The sequence below is a fragment of the Mobula birostris genome, chromosome 2 (assembly GCF_030028105.1).
Source record: "Mobula birostris isolate sMobBir1 chromosome 2, sMobBir1.hap1, whole genome shotgun sequence".
Lineage (NCBI taxonomy): Eukaryota > Metazoa > Chordata > Chondrichthyes > Myliobatiformes > Myliobatidae > Mobula > Mobula birostris.
In genome coordinates, this window is record NC_092371.1 from 208,816,790 (window position 1) to 208,841,584 (window position 24,795).

General features: G+C 41.3%; 1 protein-coding gene across 15 annotated transcripts in view; it reads right to left on the reverse strand.

Annotated features, from left to right (window-relative positions):
- The window catches only part of dnmt3ab (DNA (cytosine-5-)-methyltransferase 3 alpha b), a 514,213-nt gene that overhangs the window by 206,501 nt on the left and 282,917 nt on the right, over positions 1-24,795 (reverse strand). For all 15 annotated transcript variants that reach the window (XM_072251369.1, XM_072251365.1, XM_072251366.1 and 12 more), the window contains 2 exons: positions 5,631-5,677; positions 1,107-1,253 (listed from right to left, as the gene is read on the reverse strand). In XM_072251369.1, the coding sequence (XP_072107470.1) occupies positions 1,107-1,253; positions 5,631-5,677 (194 nt within the window). The remainder of the gene's footprint in view (positions 1-1,106; positions 1,254-5,630; positions 5,678-24,795) is intronic.

Genomic DNA, 24,795 nt, shown 5'->3' on the forward strand with positions numbered 1-24,795 from the left:
AGTTTGCATCAAGATCCGAAGATAAAGGCTTCGGTTATGCCAGTGTTCAATTAGAGGACATTTGTATTCATCCAGTATTAGTTGCTGACAAGCAGTGGATAAATTGGGGACAGAATCATATGGCAGTTCCTCTGAATCACTCCAAGCTATTTTACCCTCATAGCTGCCCACATTTGCTTTGCTGTCAAGTTCCTAAAACCTTTCATTTTGTTTTGTTTTCCTTCTTACTAATATATAAATAAAATATTGAAAACTGTATCTAAACAACAGCAATAGTGTGCTGACATTTATTATCAAACCACAGTAGCTCCACAAATTCAAGCTTGTGTTATTTCACTTTCATCCATAGTGTTTGCTGGATGGTGAAACGAATATTGCCAAGCTACGAAGAAGCAAAAAACTAAATGGAAGTTCCACGTCGAATGGTGTTTCCTTCTTCTACCACTTCCCTATTACAATGGACAGCCACATTAGAATACAGTTCTTCTTGATCTCCACCTAATAGTGTTAATGTCAAAGGGAGTGTGCAAGTAGTGAGTATACACATCGGGTATTCTCTGTATTTTATAATAAGGTTGCAATTCATTTAGTTTTCTGGCTGAATTAATTTGAAATGCATTTCAGATAATGTCCACAAATTAATGGGTTTCCCCCTCACCGTTGTGTCACAATAAACCTTGTTTATAGTCTTATGGAAATTATTTGATCAATATGCTCACACCGACCTCAAGTTAATATTCACTGACATAACATTTTTCTACAGCACTAGGATTCTGCAAAGCCACTAGAAATGTATACTTCTGTGCATAAACTTCCAAAAAGTAATAGGAAGAAGTAATAATCATTGTGGAAATCTATGAGAGGAAATTTGAGATATCTTTGAAAACATTTGATTGAGCTGGCATCTTTTCACCTGAATTATCCATTATTTGATGTTAACAGAGTTGAAGTGAATATTGTCATCTTTATCTGAGAGCATGAGTTAAAGCACAAATTTCAATTTGCCATTTATCAACCTTTATTTAACTGCCAGCTGAATTAGTCTCGGAGTTGAGATCTTTGAGCTCTGCTGATGATGGTCAGTTTTATCCATAATGTAAGCTTACCTCCTTCTTCCATTTAGCCAGCCACTCATCTCGTTTCCTTTTACTGATATAATAGGGATCACCAGCTTGGAAAGTTATTCGCTGCACTGGTCTCTGTCGCAGGCTATTTTCCCACCCTGATTGGCCACGATGTCGCCCCCTTGCTCCCTGTTTCAAAAGATAGATTTTTGTTGACAATATTAGGAAGCTTGAAGATATTAATTATCTTTAGTTTACTTCTGACTTCAATATGGGTTTAATAATGTGTGAATATGATTGCGAAATTTATCAGTTTCCTAATGGAAGACCAGGAGAATGCTCAACAAATTAGAGCTGGTTAAGAATACTAACAACTTTTTAAAAAAAGAACATTGAACTGTTTAAAAATGGATTATCCAATATGAGTGGCACGAATATTTGATTAAAGTGTGAAGAATCTTAACTTTTCTTAAACTGCTATTGAAAAAAGATGAAATTAAGTTATATTTTAATATTAAAGGCACAGAATAATGAATATTTTGTTGGGGTTAAGTAGGCTCAAGATTAATATTTGCTTTGTCTGATAGTTCCTTGAAATGTGGGTATTTGAGTGAATGCTAAACATTCACTTTTCCCAGTATTTACTGAGCATTTTGATCCACCTACAAAGGGGCCTTTGAAATAATATCTTGTAAAAAGGTGTATGCATTTTATTGCCACCTTCTAACATGTTTATACCTCAACGGTCTGGATCATGCTTGGTCAGGCTCACTACCCATGTTCATGCCCTGTGCTATTCTTGTTGTCACACTTACTTACTGAAGCCCCATGATTTGTATCAAGGTGCAGATCATGCTGTCTTAGATCCTCGTCTGTTAAATTGTTTGTGAATGACATGCATGCTCAGAGACACTTAAAAGCAGCTCAAAATGATTTTGCTGGTTGAAAATATACTTTTAAAAACAAATTTACCTCAAAAGGCAATTCAGTAAAATTAACTTTTCACAAAAACCATTAGGAGTAAGCAAAATTAAGCAAAATAACAAATAATTTACCTGACTTACCTTTCTGATCAATATCAGTGACCCTATTTAAATGAATGGGGCCCTGAAATGCTGGCCATGATGACTCAATGGCGCAAGTGAAGAAAATATCACATTAAACACCCAATTTTTGATCCACATTACATTTGAAGAACTAAGTTGTAACACTGGTTATATAGGTACATGAAATTCCTACTTATGGTCAAATAATACTGGACAACAAATTTTTTCGAAACTGTTGCTTCCTCAGATACCATTTTTGTTTATGATAGACCACTTGAAGCTGAACATAAATACAATTTCAGACTACTTGTACCAGGTACACAACTATACACATTTGGAGGAACAGGAAATTACCTTTTATTGAATATAATGTGTTTAATTGCATAATGGTGTTGACACTTCACAATAGTTCAACATAGGTAAAAAGTTTCATTGATTATTTTTGTTTGTATCAGTGTCTGAGGCTTCTCACTTAAGTGTCCAACAATAATCAGCCAGTATTGATGGATTCCAATTGCTGTGATACTGTTTCTCCATGACCGCAATGTCTTGATGAAACCTTTCACTATGCTTGTCAATGACAGCACCAAGATTTGCATGGAAGAAGTCTAAATGGGAATGCAGAAAATGAATCTTTAGTGACATGTTGCATCTCATAGTTTGTATGCTTGAAGCATGTCGTCAAACCAACTGCACGTAGTTTGGTGCTTTGTCATTGCCAAAAAAATGCCTTCCTGAATCTTGACATCAGTTATTATAAGACCATAAGATAAAGGAGCAGAAGTCGGCCATTCGGCCCATCGAGTCTGCTCCGACATTTTATCATGAGCTGATCCATTCTCCCATTTAGTCCCACTCCCCCGCCTTCTCACCATGACCTTTGATGCCCTGGCTACTCAGATACCTATCAATCTCTGCCTTAAATACACGCAATGACTTGGCCTCCACTGCTGCCTGTGGCAACAAATTCCATAGATTCACCATCCTCTGACTAAAAAAATTTCTTCGCATCTCTGTTCTGAATGGGCGCCCTTCAATCCTTAAGTCATGCCCTCTCGTACTAGACTCCCCCATCACAGGAAACAACTTTGCCACATCCAGTCTGTCCATGCCTTTCAACATTCGAAATGTTTCTATGAGGTCCCCCCGCATTCTTCTAAACTCCAAGGAATACAGTCCTAGAGCAGACAAACATTGCTCATATGTTAACCCTCTCATTCCTGGAATCATTCTATTGAATCTTCTCTGTACCCTCTCCAACGTCAGCACGTCCTTTCTTAAATAAGGAGCCCAAAACTGCACACAGTACTCCAAGTGAGGTCTCACCAGCACCTTATAGAGCCTCAACATCACATCCCTGCTCCTATACTCTATTCCTCTAGAAATGAATGCCAACATTGCATTCGCCTTCTTCACCACCGACTCAACCTGGAGGTTAACCTTAAGGGTATCCTGCATGAGGACTCCCAAGTTCCGTTGCATCTCAGAACTTTGAATTCTCTCCCCATTTAAATAATAGTCTGCTCTTTTATTTCTTCTGCTAACATGCATAACCATACACTTTCCAACATTGTATTTCATTTGCCACTTCTTTGCCCATTCTTCCAATCTATCCAAGTCTCTCTGCAGACTCTATGTTTCCTCAGCACTACCGGCCCCTCCACCTATCTTTGTTTCATCAGCAAACTTAGCCACAAAGCCATCTATTCCATAATCCAAATCGTTGATGTACAATGTAAAAAGAAGTGGCCCCAACACGGACCCCTGGGGAACACCACTGGTAACCGGCAGCCAACCAGAATAGGATCCCTTTATTCCCACTCTCTGTTTCCTGCCAATCAGCCAACGCTCTATCCACGTATGTAAATTTCCCATAATTCCATGGGCTCTTATCTTGTTTAGCAGCCTCATGTGTAGCCCTTTGTCAAAGGCCTTCTGAAAATCCAAATATACAACATCCACTGCATCTCCCTTGTCTAGCCTACTTGTAATTTCCTCAAAAAATTGTAATAGGTTTGTCAGGCAGGATTTTCCTTTAAGGAAACCATGCTGAGTTCTGCCTATCTTGTCATATGCCTCCAGGTGCTCTATAACATCCTTGACAATCGACTCTAAAAACTCCCCAACCACCGATGTCAAGCTAACAGGTCTATAATTTCCTTTTTGCTTCCTTGTCCCCTTCTTAAACAGCGGAGTGACATTTGCAATCTTCCAGTCCTCCGGAACCATGCCAGAATCTATCAACTTTTGAAAGATCATCGCTAATGCCTCCGCAATCTCCACAGCTACTTCCTTCAGAACACGCGGGTGCATTCCATCTGGTCCGGGAGATTTATTTACCCTTAGACCACTCAGCTTCCTGAGTACTTTCTCTGTCGTAATTGTGACTGTGCTCCTCTTCCCTGCCACCCTTGAGTGTCCGGTATACTGCTGATGTCTTCCTCAGTGAAGACTGATGCAAAATACTCGTTCAGTTCCTCCACCATCTCCTTATCTCCCATTACAATTTCTCCAGCATCATTTTCTATCGGTCCTATATCTACTCTCACCTGTCCTTTACTCTTTATATACTTGAAAAAGCTTTTAGTATCCTCTTCCCGCTATGGGAAACATCTGTCTCAAATATCAAAATCCTTTACCTTCCTTGTTCATTGCCTACACAAAATTTTTCACAAACCTCAGTTTTATATGAAGAGGAGGCAAAATATCTTTGTTGGGTCTACAAGTGGATTATGCGCCACACCTTTCTACCCTGGAACCAATTGCTTATGCAGTGATCAATCCTTTTTAATGTAATGAGATTCTTTAGTACAGCTGTCCCAATTGCAATATTGCTTGGTGAATCTGAGCTATATTCCTGTCCTGCAGTGAAGCACCCTCCCTGCCTAAGCATGTCCAGGCATGCCTGAGCAAGATAGGAAACTTTTCAGCTTGCTTGCATTATGCACAACATTTTAACTAACTTGAATTATGAATTCCAAAAAAAAAGTGCGTAATAGGGAAATTCCATGGTGATTTTCATGATCAGCAGCCAAAATTCATGATACACCCAAAAATAATCAGAAAGCAAAATCTTTGTTGTCCAGTGTAACAGACACTTTACACAGAAGTAGCATATAAATAGATTGTCATAACAAGCATGATCACGGGTTCCAAATCTCTGATTTAAAAAGGGTGTATAGTATCCAGATACCGTACAAGTAACAGATTCATATGAGTGAGAAGGCTACACAAATTATGAATAATTTTTTATGAGTTCAACAGGATTCAAAATAATTTTAAAAATCTGAATTTTAAATGCTTATAAAATGAATAGAGATTGTTTCACTTGATTAGCGTTCCAGTAAATCATTATTTTGCAGACTGTTGTTTTTTCACAAAAAACCTCAGGTGTATTAAAATTCTATATGAGTTTTGATAACAGCTTTATTCAATAGGAAGTGGATGACAAACACCTGAAATGGCAAAGCATCATGTACGAAAAGTAATGTCCCTATGTACAAGGCAAAATGTATATTACCTCTACTTTTACTGACTCTTGTGGTGAAGTGGTGTTTTCCTCAGATCCTACAAAAAGTGAAAAAAAATCCAAATCAAAACACACAGTAATCAATAAAATGATATCACTCAATATACTAGCATCAGAAACAGAATAAAATAAGATTCAGGTTATGTTTAGTTCAACATAATAATATTCCAGATGTTATGTACTCCACTTGCTAGGATTATTGCAGAAATTCTTCCATGTTTTCATGCGAGATGAGACTTTTACGATGTCTTCATTTCTTTTCTTGGATTAAGATTTGCAATTATGGCTCATTGTCATAATGAAGGATTCACAATGCCTTCAAGAAGCCTCCATTCATGACACCTCTAACTTTAAGGGGCCAATGCCAGAGAAGAGTTTTACCAACAATTTAAAAGTATACTTTTTCTTGGCCAAACTCTCTTTTCTGATTAGTCTGCATGACAAGTGAGTATGGTTTGCTCATTAAAGATCTCAAGTGGTATGAGATAGGCAGCTGTGTAAGTAGGCCTCCTCAGCTGGGAAAAGTGGCAGGATTTATATTACAACATAATTAGATCACTTTCCCAGAATTCCATGCAGCAAAAAAATGTCAAGGCAATCCAGCTTTCCTTAGGGAACAAGGACAACCTAGCACAATTTGCCAATGGTAAAAGCTTCATCTAGAATTCTTGAATCCAATTGCAGAATGAGTAAAAACAATGTAAGGACATAGCACAGATGATTAGCATCATGTTAAAGGAGTCTTGCTCTTATGAAAAGTACTTGATAAAGCCTTTTCCTTATTTTCCAAAAAAAAGCATTGAAATATCAAAAAGTCATTTTGCAGTCTAAATGAAAGCTATTCCTTCAAGAAAGTAAAAGAATTGCTGAAAATATTCTCCTGAAAATGCAGCAGATATATATTTCTACAACAGGCAATTAAAGTGTCTAGTATAAGTGAATTTCAGGTAGCAGGTTTTTTTTCTTAGAAAAGAAAGGTCAGAGGCAGATGAGTGAATGGGAACAATCAGATTTACCGTACACTGAAATTATGGCATCCAGCGTCCAGAGAAGTTTTCTAAAGAAATGATGCCATTCTGCAGGCATCTTGGAAGGTGGTCTACAAACAACTACTGTACAGTCAAGAGCAGCAGTTGATTTGTGTGAGGAAAGAAATTGTTAATATTTTGGGCCAAAACCTTACATTAGGACTGAAAGTGGAGAAGCAAGGATTGAGAGCAGAAGTTGTTTCAGGGGCTCTTGAACTGCATTTGTCCTCATGAAATACCACTGTCCATGAGTTCTATTACCATTATCCACTCACCACTCCAGATACAAAGCTGTCTCTATTGTGGCATACAACAGCAAAGTGAATCAGGCATCGAGGCATCAGCATACCGCAGTTTAATCTGTCAGAAATGTTCACAATAAGCAGACAACAGCATCCTTCGGGATGCACCATTTGAAGGGATCTTCTGCTTGCAAATTAGTTAGATCTCAGCTGCTTTTCAGCTGGCATTGCTTTTATTTAATATTATAATTTACCCTTTTCAAAATGACATATATTGTTTATCAAGGGCTTTAAAAAATATTAATGATGAACCTGCCATAAAATACTTGCAATATTTTATCTAATATGTGAAAATAACAAAACTGATGAAATATTAATATCACACACAGCTTTTTCTTACACACTCTAATGTTTAACATGGGTTGCTTTCATTTGCAACTAATAGGACAAAAGAAAATAGTAGTACACAAAGTCTTTCATTTATCCATGTCAAACTGTCCCTTTTTGGACTGCCAATTACTTTGTACTGTATTTTTCTGCTCTGGTAGACTCTTCCACTGCCTGATCAATTAAGTGTATGTAGTTTTCCCTTGTTTCCTTAAGGTTGTTATAGCCGGGGGAGGGGGGGGAGGTGATAAAGGGGACAAGCTCCCACTACCTATCAAATGCTCCCAGTGGCGTGCACCTCTGACATCCAAGACCAGCTCCTGGCCTTCACATGAGTGTTAGCTACTAAGCCTAGTGGAACAGTTTCTACTGACAGGAGAAGAGGCAAAGGTAAGGATACTTGCGCCTTAAAACCCATCACTTCAGGCTGACAGGGCTCGTCAGCCGTGGTTGGCAGGTCATTTAGGAGAAGGAAAACTCTGATCTCAAGCTTCTGCTGCCTTGCAGCTATACCCATTCATGGGGGTGGCTTCAGGAATAAGCCCTGAGGGAAAGATCTGGAGCATGAGTTCCCAGGACAGTCCAACATTGAGTTCAATGTTGACTGGCAATTCCTGTGATGCCGCAGATACCAAACTGCATCGGTCTCAGATGCATGGAGGGGGGGAGCTTGCTACGTGAGCAACAGCTTGCTCTCCATATCGTACTGCCCAGGCTTACATATCTAGACAGCTAGGACACAATATCCACAGTCAACGCTGACTGATGGAGGCCTCAGTTTTCCCATTCAGTACAGAACTGATATATCAAGTGCTTAAAGTTAGTTCCACTACGTAACCAAGTGGTAATGTGGTAAATTGGATCAGCAGATTTGCTGATGATACAAAGATTGGAGGTGTAGTGGACAGTGAGGAAGGTTTTCAAAGCTTGCAGAGGGATTTGGACCAGCTGGAAAAATGGGCTGAAAAATGGCAGATGGAGTTTAATACAGACAAGTGTGAGGTATTGCAATTTGGAAGGACAAACCAAGGTAGAACATACAGGGTAAATGGTAAGGCACTGAGGAGTGCAGTGGAACAGAGGGATCTGGGAATACAGATACAAAATTCCCTAAAAGTGGGGTCACAGGTAGATAGGGTCGTAAAGAGAGCTTTTGGTACATTGGCCTTTATTAATCAAATAAGAGCTGGAATGTTATGATGAGGTTGTATAAGGCATTGGTGAGGCCGAATCTGGAGTATTGTGTTCAGTTTTGGTCACCAAATTACAGGAAGGATATTAATAAGGTTGAAAGACTGCAGAGAAGCTTTACAAGGATGTTGCCAGGACTTGAGAAACTCAGTTACAGAGGAAGGTTGAATAGGTTAGGACTTTATTCCCTGGAGTGTAGAAGAATGAGGGGAGATTTGATAGAGATATATAAAATTATGATGGGTATAGATAGAGTGAATGCAAGCAGGCTTTTTCCACTGAGGCAAGGGGAGAAAAAAACCAGAGGACATGGGTTAAGGGTGAAGGGGGAAAAGTTTAAAGGGAACATTAGGTGGGGGTTTCTTCACACAGAGAGTGGTGGGAGTATGGAATGAGCTGCCAGACGAGGTGGTAAATGTGGGTTCTTTTTTAACATTTAAGAATAAATTGGACAGATACATGGATAGGAGGTGTATGGAGGGATGTGGTCCATTTGCAAGTCAGTGGGACTAGGCAGAAAATGGTTCGGCACAGCCAAGAAGGGCTAAAAGGCCTGTTTCTGTGCTGTAGTTTTTCTATGGTTTCTATGGTTTCAAAGCTGAGTTGTTCAAATAATTAACAGCAGTATCATTGCTGTTTTGCTCTTAGATTCTTCTGTTTCTTTCTTGACCACCTGCTCTTTCAGAATGCCTCTTGTGTAAGTAACACAAACGAAAAATACTACAACCGGTACATCTTTGGGACTGTGGGATGAAATTGGGGCACCTGGAGGAATTTACAAACTCCTTGCAGGCAGCGATGGGAATTGAACTCTGATCGCGGATACTGAAAAGCATTCTGCTAACCACTCTGCTATGGTGCTGCCCCACATTAAGTCCCATATTACAGTACATTAAGTCAATGCAATGTAATATTCTCAATTTACCAAACTGATCAATTTATGTAACATGACAACTGCAGAAGAAATGATTTCAGTTTCCATGATAGGTAATATTCCACCTGAAAATTTATTCCATTGAATTTCTTTAATTTCCTGAAAACTTTACCATTCTAAGCAGGGCCTGAAAGAGCAGGAAAGCAATCAATAACGCCTATAATTTGTGAAATGCTGCCACGTGGAAAAAAGTCAAGGCTCTTTCACAGGGCTGTTTGCTTTAGAGGAGGAAAAAAGAATGAGTTAGTACTGGTGGGCAACATATCTGTCAGCTCTTTTATATGCACCAGCTCATGGCTGACTGATTTGACGTGTAGCCTCCCTGCTTCTTTGGAACAACCCAAAGGCATTAAGTTTAGCAGCATTGTTACCTTTACAGCCACTGGCAGTGCTGTCCCAATGGTTGATCTTGTCTGTAGATAAGGTTTGAGGATGTGACATAATTCTGTCACGGTTTCCCGGGGGAATGGAGCCTGCAAAAACTGATTTCCTCAGACACTTACAAGTGTCTACTACTAGACTGTAGACAAAACTATATTTGGTAAGGCCCTTTGTAGGCAGTTCATCTCTATGTAAACACAGCTGTCTCTCATCCCTCCTGAAATCCTTGTGTTTCAACTCTTACACACTTGGTAAGACAGAGCCCATTTTCTAAAGCTGACTAAAGTAATTTAAATCACAATTGTTAGAAAAAGCAAAAGTGGATAAAATTGACAAAAACACCATGGGGAGTTAGAACTCAAGTCAAACATCCACTTTATAAATTAAAGGATGCAAAGTTGTAGCACATCCATAAGTAAATCTTGTGAAGGGCAGAATAAACCATCCATTCATCAGCTAGTTTACTCAGCTGAGGTCAGTAAACAGAGAATGTAGGCAAGAAAAATCAAGGAATTCTGCAACAGGGTATTCATTTTTTTGTAAGATTTGTAAGTCCTTCATTGAAGTCTCACATATCTGATGCAAAAACATCTGTGTGGATCGAATCAAAAATGTCACTGAGTGAAAAGTGGGCAGCGATTGTTTGGAATAGGTTCGTGCCTGTTTCTCGTGTTGCTGTTTACAAGTTTCACAGACGAGCACAAACATGCAATGGAATTAACTTTACATTCAATTTATTTAATGAAATAAAGGAAGAATCATGTGTCCCTTTGCAGTTATACCCTTTAATTTGCTAATTTTTCTTGTTAATCACTGTGCCTAGCAATCCAGACCATGGGAGTAGAGACCCAAGAATAGTTGTACCAAAGTTGGCAGTGGATATGCTGGAAAGGCACCAACAGCTCAACTTTAGCAACTTCTTAAGGTTGAATCTTAATTATGTTTATTAGTTCCACCTTCAGTCCATGAAAGCTGAGAAAAAGGACCCCCTGCATAGTAATCTCTGGATTGCTGCCTGTGCCACGTGCCAGTGAGGGCAGGTGAATGCATGGCTGAGGAACTGATGCAGGGGGCAGGGGTTCAGATTTATGGATCATTGGGATCTCTTCTGGAGAAGATACAACCTGTACAAAACAGATGGCTGCACATGAACTCGAGGAGTCCAATATCCTGGTGGCAGGTGGGCTAGAGTTGTTCAGGAGGGCTTAAACTAATTTGCCAGGGGCATGGGAACCGGAGTGATAGTGCTGAAGATGCAGTGCCGGTTTACAAACAGAAGCAGTGTGTAGTGAGGAGAGACTGTTGAAGGGGCACAACTGCAGTCAACAGGATGAGTTGCAACATAAAAGGCGAACAAAATTGAAAAGGGTGAATACAGGTGTGAAGGTGTTATACTTGATGGTGTGCAGTATAGAGAATAAGGTAGATGAACTTGTAGCACAGTTACAGATTGGCACGTATGATGTTGTAGGAATCACTGAATCGTGGCTGAAGGAAAATTATAGCTGGGAGCTTAAAGTCCAAGAATATACATTGTATCAAATAGACAGGCAGGAAGGCAGGGGGAGGCGGCATTGCTCTGCTGGTAAAAAATGAATTCAAATCATTAGAAAGAAGTGACATAGGATCAGAAGGTATTGAATCATTGTGGATAGAGCTAAGGAACTACAATGGTAAAAAGACCCCAATGGTGGTTACATACAGACCGACAAACAGTAGCAAGGATGTGGTCTACAAATTACAACAGGAGATAGAAAATGCATGCCAAAAGAACAATGTTACAATAGTCATGGGGGACTTCTATATGAAGGTAAATTGGGAAAATCAGATTGACGCTGGATTCCAAGAGGGGGAATCTCCAGAGTGCCTACGGGATGGCTTTTTAGATTAGTTCATGGTTGAGGGCACTAGGGGATCAGCTATTCTGGACTGGGTGTTGTGCAGTGAACTGGAATTGATTAGAGAGCTTAAGGTAAAAGAACCCTTAGTGGCAAATGATCTTAATATGATCGAATTCACCCTGAAATTTGAAAAAGAGAAGCTAACATCAGATATATCAGTATTACAGTGGAGAAAAGGAATTACAGAGGCATGAAAGAGAAGTTGACCAGAATTGATTGGAAAAGAACACTGGCAGGGATGACAGCAGAGCAGCAATGGCTGGAATTTCTGGAAGCAGTTCAGAACACACAGGATATATACATCCCAAAGAGGAAGAAGTATTCTAAAAGCAAGATGATACAACCATGGCTAATAAGAAAAGTCAAAGCCTACATAAAAGCCAAAGAAAGGGCAGGTAACTAGATTAGATTATGAGGACACGCAGTCCTCGTTTATTGTCATTCAGTAATGCATACATTAAGAAATGATACAATGTTCCTCCAGTATGATATCACAGAAACACAAGATAGACCAAGACTAAAAAACTGACAAAAACCACATAATTATAACATATAGTTACAACAGTGCAAAGCAATACCGTAATTTGATAAAGAACAGACCATGGGCACGGTAAAAAAAAGTCTCAGAGTTGATAATAGAGCAAAAATTAGTGGAAAGCTCTTAAAAACCAACAAAAGGCAACTAAAAAAGTCATTAAGGGGGTAAAGAAGGAAAATAAAGATGGCCAATAATATTAAAGCAGATACCAAAATTTTCTTCAGATACACAAAGTGTAAAAGTGAAGTAAGAGTGGATATCGGACTGCTGGAAAACGAAGCTGGAGAAGTAGTAACAGGGAACAAGGAAATGCTGGTCAAACTGAATATGTATTTTGCATCAGTCTTCACTGTGAAAGACACAAGCAGTATGGTGGAAGTTCCAAGTGACACACAACTACAGAGAAGGAGCTTAGGAAACTGACAGGTCTGAAAGTAGATGTTACCTGGACCAGAAAGTGTACACCCTAGGGTGCTGAAAGAGGTGGCTGAAAAGATTCTGGAGGCATTAGTAATGATCTTTCAATAATCACTAGATTCTGGAATAGTTCTGGAAGATTGGAAAATTGCAAATGTCACTCTACTCTTCAAGAAGGGAGAGATGCAGAACAAAGGAAACTATAGGCCAGTTAGTCTGACCTTAGTGATTGGGAAGATGTTAGAGTTTATTAAGGATGAGGTGTCAGGATACTTGGAGGCACCTGATCAAATAAACCATAGTACAGTATGGTTTCCTCAAGGGAAAATCTTGCCTGACAAATCTGTTAGAATTCTTTGAAGAAATAACAATAAGGAAAAAAAAGGAGAATTGGTTGATATTGTGCACACGGATTTTCAGAAGGCCTTTGATAAGGTGCCACACAAGAGGCTGCTTAACAAGTTATGAATCCATGGTATTATGGGAAAGATTCTAGCATGGATAAGGCAGTGGCTGATTGGTAGGAGGTAAAGAGTGCAATTAAAGGGAGCTTTTTCTAGTTGGCTGCCTGTGACTAGTAGTGTGTGATAGGGATCTGTGTTGGGACTGATTCTTTTTATGTTATATGTCAATGATTTGGATGATGGAATTGATGGCATTGTTGCAAAGTTTGCAGGCGATATGAAGATAGGTGGAGGGGCAGGCAGTTTTGAGGAAGTAGCAAGGCTATAGAAGGACTTCAACAGATTAGGAGAATGGACAAGGAAATGGCAGATGGAATACAGTTTCAGGAAGTGTATGGTCATGCACTTCAGTAGAAGAAATAAAAGGGTAGAATATTTTCTAAATGAAGAGAAAATACAAAAAAACTGAGGTGCAAAGGACTTGGAAGTCCTTATGCAAAATGACCTAAATGTTAATTTGCAGGTTGAGTCTAAGGCGAGGAAGGCAAATGCAATGTTAGCATTCATTTCAAGAGCACCAGAATATAAAAGCAAGGATGTAATGTTGAGACTTTATAAAGCAGTGGTGAGGCCACACTTGGAGTATTGTGAGCAATTTTGGGCCGTTATCCTAGAAAGGATGCACTGAAAATGGAGAGGGTTCAAAGGAGGTTCATGAAAATGATTCCAGGATTGAATGGCTTGTCATATGAGAAGCGTTTGATGGCTCTGGGCCTGTATTCACTAGAATTCTGAAGAATGAGGGGTGACCTCATTGAAACTTAATTAAATGTTGAAAGGCTTTGGCAGAGTGGATATGGAGAGGATGTTTCTATAGTGGGAGAGTCTAGGACCAGAAGACACAGCCTCAGAATAGAGGGGCTTCCATTTAGAACAGACATGTGGAGGAATTTCTTTAGCTGGTGAATCTATGGAATTCTTTGCCATTGGGAGCTGAGGAGGCCAAGTCTCTATGTATATTTAAGGCAGAGGTATTTTAGATTCTGCTCCTATATCTAATGGTCTTATTTGCTTTCAATCTCTGTATGTTGTTAAAAGAAACATTAGGCATGGATGTATTCAGATTAGAGTATACTTTGTTAAAATTTATGAGCAATGAATTTAAAATTCTCTGAGCTGCACATGGAATTCCCAAGTTTGAAAGTGTCATAAAGTCTGAATCTAATTGTTTTGCAAATGGATTACAAATTGCTTTATAAGTTATTTGTTGCCAAGTCTCTTTCTGGCTGAGAAATCCAGAGCTAATCTTAAACAGTGCAATAAATAATATAAGAAACTCAGATTAAGTAAGAACTTCAAGAGAATTTTCAAAGTGGTTTTTAAATTTTAGAATTATTCCCCCTAGGAATAATTAATGATAAAGTCCCTATACAGTTTACCCACAAAAGAATGTGTCAATGCCTTAATTTGAAAGTAAAATTGAGTAATTACCAAATTACATTGCCGAAACTAGCGAAGTGATGGGAATGTTTGCTTCAACAGCTTAGAATTATGACACCATTATCTAACATCTCTACTATTTAAAAAGCAGAATTAATAATTATTGATAATAATTACAGTTTTATAAAATCATTTTTATAATTTTATTATAAATTAAGTCACAGTATAACATTTACAGATGTTAAAATTACAGCACTAGTGTTGAGAGTGAAATGTAACATCATAGCTAGTAAATAAATCAACCTGCAGAACTGCAAAGAACTCACTACCATGGAATATATTCTGATACACATTGGTAAAAATACAAATTTTTCCACATATTATCCTCCTGAAATTTAACAGTTCAAAAGGAGTTTAAAAAAAAAATCAATAGAAATGTTCTACAAAAATAGATGACCATGCTTATAGTATTCTGTGACTCTTGCCTATATCAAATTGTGATATTTGCCATTCATTTAAAGTTAAATTGGACAGCTATATGGACAGGAAAGGAATGGAGGGTTATGGGCTGAGTGCAGGTCGGTGGGACTAGGTGAGAGTAAGAGTTCGGCATGGACTAGAAGGGCTGAGATGGCCTGTTTCCGTGCTGTAATTGTTATATGGTTATATGGTTATAATGAAGCTGAGGTTTATATCCTATTTACTGTATATTTCAGATTGTTGTTTTCTTTAGCTACTATCCAATAAAACGCCTTTGTTTCCTACTCAATTAAATCTGTCATGGTGGATTGCGTTCTCCTTGTAGGGAATATCTAGATTGCAGGTGCAATGAAAACAAATTCCTGGGACTTCCCTAAATTATGTCAATGGATATGCTCATGATGTAACTTCAATTCATCATTTCCATACTAATGAGATATAGTTCATAATAAGGAATTTGAAAAACCAATTGTGGTAAGGATAACCAAAAAAAAACACTGATGAGACCGTCTTAAAACTCATCCAGTCCTTTCAGGGAAGTCTTTTCAGTCTCACCAGTCTGATCCAAACATGGATTAGCAAGCAATACTGCTGAATGTTTCCACTACCACTACATGAAGCAGATGTAGGATAAAATCAGGTGGGCTCCAAGCATTGCCCTGTGAACAAAAATTAGACCCATTAGTGATGGAGGTTTAGTGGGATAATAGCAGGAAGATCAATCTATCAGTCCTCAATAAAGAGTCCAGACCCCATGAAGTTCAACAGCACAAGGCCAAATATGTGAAAGGAACCCAGCACCATGTGAGTACTGTCATTCTGTACATCTACACATCAATAAATAAATGCACACATGCAGAGGTGAGGTTAACTGCTGTATTCACTTTGCAGCGAGAGAGAGCGCGACAGCTCAATCCGCGTGGGTAAGTTATCAGTCCATAAGTAATGCAAAGGAAAGCCATTGCTCCAAAAGAAATAGATCCATACATTACACTTCCTCCCCCTTTAGATTAATGCAACATCTCTCTCTCTCTCTCTCTGGCTATCCATCCCATAGGATGATGATGGTTCCTTTCAGTCTGTTAGTGGGGTGGTACCCCACTCCTCAGAAAGGAACAGCATGTGCGTGAGTGGATTTTAGGTGAGTAGGGGGTTGCACGGGTCCAGACCCACCCTCTCAACATCCTCTCCCAGATCCAGCGGCATGGTGGGGTCCAAGACAGCTGGGGAAGTTCTGTTGCAGTGAATGGCCAGACCAAGCTTCGATACAAGGGATGCCCTTTCCGCGCTTCACAGCACGTGTTTGCTAGATGGCGGTTGACCCTACAAGAGGGTTCATCTGCCCTTTGACAGGTCTCATTTTTTGTCCTGCAGGGTGTCTAGCCACCCTCCGCACCAGGCAAGCCTGGTGGGGGAAACTGGTTTAGTTGCCGACCACCTGACCAAGCAACAGGTAGTACTGGGTTACATGGTATCAGTAGCACTCAGACGAGTGACCTGACCAATGCAACATAAAACTGTATATACGAGGAATTCTGCAGATGCTGGAAATTCAAGCTAAACACATCAAAGTTACTGGTGAATGCAGCAGGCCAGGCAGTATCTCTAGGAGGAGGTACAGTCGACGTTTCGGGCTGAGATCCTTCGTCAGGACTAACTGAAGGAAGGGTTAGTAAGAGATTTGAAAGTGGGAGGGGGAGGGGGAGATCCAAAATGATAGGAGAAGACAGGAGGGGGAGGGATGGAGCCAAGAGCTGGACAGGTGATTGGCAAAAGGGATATGAGAGGATCATGGGACAGGAGGCCCAGGGAGAAGAAAAAGGGGGGAGGGAAGGAAAACCCAAAGGATGGGCAAGGGGTATAGTCAGAAGGACAGAGGGAGAAAAAGGAGAGTGAGAGAAAGAATGTGTGTATATAAATAAATAACTGATGGGGTATGAGGGGGAGGTGGGGCATTAGCGGAAGTTAGAGAAGTCAATGTTCATGCCATCAGGTTGGAGACTACCCAGACGGAATATAAGGTGTTGTTCCTCCAACCTGAGTGTGGCTTCATCTTTACAGTAGAGGAGGCTGTGGATAGACATATCAGAATGGGAATGGGATGTGGAATTAAAATGTGTGGCCACTAGGAGATCCTGCTTTCTCTGGTGGACAGAGCGTAGGTGTTCAGCGAAACGATCTCCCAGTCTGCGTCGGTTCTCGCCAATATATAGAAGGTCACAACGGGAGCACCGGACGCAGTATATCACCCCAGCTGACTCACAGGTGAAGTGTCGCCTCACCTGAAAGGACTGTCTGGGGCCCTGAATGGTAGTAAGGGAGGAAGTGTAGGGGCATGTGTAGCTCTTGTTCCGCTTACAAGGATAAGTGCCAGGAGGGAGATCAGTGGGGAGGGATGGGGGGGAACGAATGGACAAGGGAGTCGCGTAGGGAGCGATCCCTGCTGAAAGCAGGGGTGGGGGGAGGGAAAGATGTGCTTAGTGGTAGGATCCCGTTGGAGGTGGCAGAAGTTACGGAGAATATGTTGGACCCGGAGGTTGGTGGGGTGGTAGGTGAGGACCAGGTGAACCCTATTCCTGGTGGGATGGCGGGAGGATGGAGTGAGAGCAGATGTGCGTGAAATAGGGGAGATGCATTTGAGAACAGAGTTGATGGTGGAGGAAGGGAAGCCCCTTTCTTTAAAAAAGGACATCTCTCTCATCCTGGAATGAAAAGCCTCATCCTGAGAGAAGATGCGGCAGAGACGGAGGAATTGCGAGAATGGGATGGCATTTTTGCAAGAGACAGGGTGAGAAGAGGAATAGTCCAGATAGCTGTGAGTCAGTAGGGTTATAGTAGACATCAGTAGATAAGCTGTCTCCAGAGATAGAGACAGAAAGATCTAGAAAGGGGAGGGAGGTGTTGGAAATGGACCAGGTAAACTTGAGGGCAGGGTGAAAGTTGGAGGGAACGTTAATAAAGTCAACGAGCTCAGCATGCGTGCAGGAAGCAGCGCCACTGCAGTCATTGATGTAGCGAAGGAAAAGTGGGGGACAGATACCAGAATAGGTTTGGAACATAGATTGTTCCACAAAGCCAACAAAAAGGCAGGCATAGCTAGGACCCATACAGGTGCCCATAGCCACACCTTTAGTTTGGAGGAAGTGGGAGGAGCCAAAGGAGAAATTATTAAGAGTAAGGACTAATTCCACTAGACGGAGCAGAGTGGTGGTAGAGGGGAACTGATTAGTTCTGGAATCCAAAAAGAACCGGAGAACTTCGAGACCTTCCTGGTGGGGGATGGAGGTATATAGAGACTGGACATCCACGATGAAAATAAAGCGGTGGGGTCCAGGGAACTTAAAATCATTGAAAAGTTTAAGAGCGTGAGAAGTGTCACGAACGTAGGCAGGAAGGGATTGAACAAGGGGGGGGATAAAACTGTGTCGAGGTATGCAGAAATGAGTTCGGTGGGGCAGGAGCAAGCTGAGACAATAGGTCTGCCAGGACAGGCCGGTTTGTGGATCTTGGGTAGGAGGCAGAAACGGGAAGTGCGAGGTGTGGGAACTATAAGGTTGGTAGCAGTGGATGGGAGATCCCCTGAGCGGATAAAGTCGGTGATGGTGTGGGAGACAATGGCCTGGTGTTCCTTAGTGGGATCACGATCGAGGGGTAAATAAGAGGAGGTATCCGCGAGTTGTCGCTGTGCCTCGGCAAGGTAGAGGTCAGTACGCCAGACTACAACAGCACCCTCCTTATCAACGGGTTTAATAATGAGGTTAGGATTAGTGCGGAGGGAGTGGAGAGCAGAGCGTTCGGAAGGAGTAAGTTTGGAATGGGAACAAGGTGCGGTGAGGTTGAGATGGTTGATGTCCCATCGGCAGTTAACAACAAAGACATCCATAGCAGTTAGAAGACCAGAGCGGGGTGTCCATGAAGAGGAGGAGGGTTGAAGACGGGGGAAGGGGTCATCGGTGGGGGTGGAAAAGTCCTTGCCGAAGAAGTAGGCAAACTGTATATGTAACAACTGTATATGTAACATTCAATTTCCCTTTAACAAACCATATTCAAATAAACATGCTTTCACAATAACAGTCCATAACTAACTTCACTATATTAAAGAATCAGTCTTTTGGGTGGCACTCTGTTTCTTTCAGGATAGCAGTTCTGGACCTGTGGAGTAGCAGCTGTCTTGTCAAAGACAATGTTCTCGGTTTCCAGTCATACTGAGAGGTAAGTCCGGTGGCTGTAATGTGTCTGTCTTGCTGGATGCAGTCAACGCAGGTGTATTCTTCAGCTGAGCACCCAGTATCTGGTCCACATGTCTCCATGTATGATCTCCAACATCTATTGTGTACCTCTGTGGTCCAGTTCTTGTAGTTATCCTACCAGGTGTCCACTTGACTTCTTGGTAATCATGTACGAGGACTTCCTGTCTAATCTCAAAGTTCTATGCTGATATACTTGGCACCTGGCTGATCTGTTTATTCTGTACCTCCCTCCACAGATCTGGTTTCAGGAGGTCTGTGAGAGATCTCAGATTCCTGCTCATAAACAGCATTGCAGGTGTTTGATTTGTCATTGCATGAGCAGAGTTCCAATACACAAAAAAAGGAAGTTGTCCACCATGCGTTGCTGGGTGGTGAGGAGCTGACTTGAGTTCATGAATGGCCAGCAAAGTCAGTAAGTACTCTTTACCATGGTGAAGATGGCCACTCCCATAAGATCATAAGACATAGGAGCAGAATTAGGCCATTCAGCCCATTGAGTCTGCTCCGCCATTCCATCATGGCTGATCCTGGATCCCACTCAACCCCATACACCTGCCTTCTCGCCATATCCTTTGATACCCCGTCCGATGAGTAAACAATCAACTTCCGTGCTAAATATACGCATGGACTGGCCTCCACTGCAGTCTGTGGTAGAGCATTCCACTGATTCACCACTCTTTGGCTAAAAAAATCCTCCTTACCTCTGTTCTAAAGGGTTGCCCCTCAATTTTGAGGTTGTGCCCTCTAGTTCTGGATATCCCCACCATAGGAAACATCCTCCCTATCAAGTCCTTTCAAAATTTGGTAGGTTTCAATGAGAACCCCCTAACCCTTCTAACTTGCAGTGAGTACAGGCCCAAAGCTGCCAAATGCTCCTCATATGTTAACCCCTTCATTCCTGGAATCATCCTCCTGAACCTCCTCTGGCCTCTCTCCAATGACAACACATCCTTTGAGATATGGGGCCCAAAACTGTTGACAATACTCCAAGTGTGGTATGACCAGCGTCTTATAAAGGCTTAGCATTATCTCTTTGTTTTCATTTTCTATTTCCCGAGGAGACTGAGGTCCTTTAGCATCTGTTGGACAATGCAGAGGATGTTCTACGAGTCTGTGGTGGCCAGTGCTATCATGTTTGCTGTTGTGTGCTGGGGCAGCAGGCTGAGGGTAGCAGACACCAACAGAATCAACAAACTCATTCGTAAGGCCAGTGATGTTGTGGAGATGGAAATGGACTCTCTCACGGTGGTGTCTGAAAAGAGGATGCTGTCCAAGTTGCATGCCATCTTGGACAATGGCTCCCATCCACTACATAATGGACTGGTTGGGCACAGGAGTACATTCAGCCAGAGACTCATTCCACTGAGATGCAACACTGAGCGTCATAGGAAGTCATTCCTGCCTGTGGCCATCAAACTTTACAACTCCTCCCTTGGAGGGTCAGACACCCTGAGCCAATAGGCTGGTCCTGGACATTTCCTGGCATAATTTACATATTACTATTTAATTATTTATGGTTTTATTACTATTTAATTATTTATGGCGCAAATGTAACGAAAACCAATTTCCCTCAGGATCGATTAAGTATGACTATGACTATGACTACGGCTATAAATGCCAACATTGCATTTGCCTTCTTTACTGCAGACTCAACCTGTAAATTAACCTTTGGGAGTCTTGCACGAGGGCTTCTAAGTCCTTCTGCATCTCTGATGTTTGAACCTTCTCCCCATTTAGATAATAGTCCGCACTATTGTTTCTTTTACCAAAATGCAATATCATGCATCTCCCAACACTGTATTCCATCTGCTATTTTTTGCCCATTCTTCCAATTTGTCTAAATCCTGCTGCAATCACATTGCTTCCTCAACACTACCAACTCCTCCACCTATCTTCATGTCATCTGCCAACTTTGCCACAAAGCCAACTATTCCATTATCTAAATCATTGACAAACAATGAGAAAGGTGGCAGTCCCCTGAAGAACACCACTAGTCACTGGCAGCCAACCAGAAAAGGCCCCTTTTATTCCCACTTGCTGCTTCCTGCCTGTCAGCCTGTCTGCTATCCATGCCAGTAACTTTCCTGTAACTCCACAGGATTTTATCTTGTTAAGCAGCATCATGTGTGGCACCGTTTCACATGCCTTCTGAAAAACTGATTTGTCAGGCAAGATTTCCCTTTACAGAAACCATGCTGACTTTGACTTATTTTATTCTTGGTCTCCAAGTACCTCGAAACCTCATCCTTAATAATAGACTCCAATATTTACCCAACCACTGATGTTAGGCTAACTGGCCTATAATTTTCTTTCTTTTGCCTTCCTCCCTTCTTCCTGCCAAAAGAAGCTGTAGAAGGTTGAAAATATAGTCAACTCCATCTTGCCTACTAGCCTACAAAGTACCAGGACATCTTCAAGGAATGGTGTCTCAGAAAGGCGGTGTCCATTAGTAAAGGCCTCCAGCACCCAGGGCATGCCCTTTTCTCACTGTTACCATCAAGTAGGAACTACAGAAGCCTGAAGGCACACACTCAGTGATTCAGGAACAGCTTCTTCCCCTCTGCCATCCGATTCCTCAATGGACATTGAACCCTCGGGCTCTATGTCATTTTAAAATATATATTATTTCTGTTTCTTTGCACGATTTTTAATCTATTCAATATATGTATAGTGTAATTGATTTACTTATTTATTATTACCATTATTTTGTATTGTTTTTTTTCTTCTATTTTATGTATTGCATTGAACTGCTGCTGCTAAGTAACAAATTTCCCATCACATGCTGGAGATAATAAACCTGATTCTGATTTTTAAAGAGCGGAGTGATGCTTACAATCTTTCAATGCCCGGAGACCATGCCAAAATCAAGTGATTCTTGAAAAATCATGACCAACGCATCCATTATTCCTTCAGCAACCTCTCTTAGGGCTCTGGGATGTAGTCCATCTGCTCCAGGTGACTTATCCACCTTAAGACCTTTGAGTTTGCCTGGCACTTTCCTTTGTAATAGCAAATGCAGTCACTCCTGCTCCCTGACACTCACAGACCTCTGGCACACTTCTATTGTCCTCCACAGTGAAGACAGATGCATCAGCAGATACATTCCATGGGTGTAACAGTATCTGTGGGGGTGCATTTTGAATTCTGTGGCATCCCAAACAGCCTTTAGTCATGTCCTCAATCTGTCTATGTATTCCCAGTCACAACACATAGCTCCAGGTGAGACTTCTCATCCTTACTGGACTCAAGTCCTTCATGCAGGTAATCTAGCATTCTGGTGTGCAGACTAGAGGGAACCACAACACAAGATCCATACATTAGCATTCTTAACCATACAGGCAGTTGGTCTCGTCTCATTGAGAACTCTGGAAACATAGGATGACCATGAGTTGGCTATACTTGCATGGTGATGTCATACACTTTTGACAATGTCAGGCCATTCCTTGTTTCTCTTTGTATTTCAGAATTTGTTACTGGCAACTAGTCCACCAATGCTGTGTGGAGCACCTCTGCTGGGTTACAGATTGAAGACTTTTCCTCTTTAGTTGCCAACACTGAAAGACGTGACAAGCCATCAGTGTTACTATGTTGTTTGGTACCCTTGAACTCTATGTCATAAGAGTGGGCTCCTAGGAAAAGTGTCCAGCGTTGTAACCGGGCAGCAGACCTCACTGGGATTCAAAATAGACACAAGAGGCTGGTGGCCTGTCACTGGAGTAAACTTTTGTCTACAGAGGTAGTGGTGGAACATCTTTATTGCCCATACTGGACTCTCCGCCAATCTGTGTGTAGTTGTATTCTGCACTCATCAGTGATCTTGAAGCAAATGCAATCAGACATTTTGATCCATCTTTCATAATGTGTGACAAAATGGCACCAATGCCATAAGGGGACAAATTGCACACCAGTCTGATGGGCAGAGATGGGACATAATGGGTGAGCAGTTCATCCGATATTATTAGTCTCCTTGCTTCCTTGAATGCTCTCTCTCATCTTTCTGACCATTCTCACTTTGCTCCTGTCTGTACAGTGCATTCAATGGGTGCAGCACTGTAGCAATGTTTGGGAGTAACCGGCGGTAGTAGTTTACAAGGCCCAAGTATGACCTGACTTGGGACACATTTTCAGGTTTGGGTGCCTGCAGCACTGCTTCAATCTTTTCTTGGACTTGTGTAAGCCATGCTTGTCAATGACATGTCCATAGTATGAGATTTCATTCTTGAAAAACTCATATTTCTCTCTCTTTGCACGCAAACCATACTCACTCAGCCTGGTAAGCACTTTACCAAAGTTCTGGAGGTGTTCTTCATCACTCTTGCCAGTCACGATGATATCATCAATGTAACATTGTTTTCTGGGGATACAGCATCCCAAGAATGACCCCTTGGTCCATTACTCTTTGCCAAATTGCTGGAACTACTGCAACACCAAAGATGAGATGATTATTTTGGAACAATCCACTGTGAGTGTTGATTGTGAGGAACTTCCAGCTTGACTCCTCAATCTCCATTTGCAGATAGGCTTGAGACAAGTCAATCTATGAAAACCTCTCCCTGGCACCCAAAGATGCAAAAATATCTTCTATTCGTGGCAAGGGATACTGCACAGTATGCAGCACCGGGCTGATGCTCACTTTGAAGTTCCCAAATATGCTAGCAGCTCCAGCTTTCCCTTTCTTGATCACCAGGACAACGGCCATGGCCCAATCACTCCACTCAACCTTGGAAAGAATGCAGACACTTCCGAGCTCTGAAGTTCAGCATCCACTTTAAGACGTAGTGTGTAAGGCACTGGACGTGCTTTCTCAAACACCTTCTCATTAGCATTAAGCAGCTGTGACAGTCTCTGGTTTGTGCTACCATTTGGGCTGCAGTTGCCTGTTGATGACAGATTGAGAGCTTTGATTATGCGCCAGTCTAGTTGGATTTTTCTCAGACATTCACATCCAAAAAGCACTGGCTCTCCACTTTTCAACACATAAAGCTCTAACTGCTATGCTTTTACTCTGTACATCACATTTATTTTCAGTCTGCCTTTGGGAGACACTTTTCTGTCTCTGTAAGCTTTTAGCATCACTGACGTCTTTTGTAATAGTAACTTAAAAAACAATCTGTTGTAGTCAGGCTCTGATATTATAAACAAAGCTGACCTTATATCCAGCTCCATTTTCAGCTTTACACCAGACTCATCTGTTGTGATCCACATGATTTTGCTTTCTGCTTCAGTAATGATATGCAGTTTGAGGCATTACAGCTTACTTTTATCACTCTGTGTTGGTTGATTCCGTTTCATATTCAGCCACTTTGTGCATTTGTTTAGTTTTGCCTTTGAAACTTTTAACTCTGTGTGGCTTTTCTCTTTGGTTGTGCTTTCTGTCTGCCTTGCACATTCTTTCTGTGTGACCTTGTCTGTGACACTTCCTGCAAATGTCTTCTTTGAACCAACAGTCATTTGAATCATGGGAAGATTTGCTGCATCAATAACTTCGTTGGCTTTTTGCACCATTCAGTGACACTTTGTGTGTTTCATGTTCTAAACTCTTTTTCTGTAGTTCGGCACATCC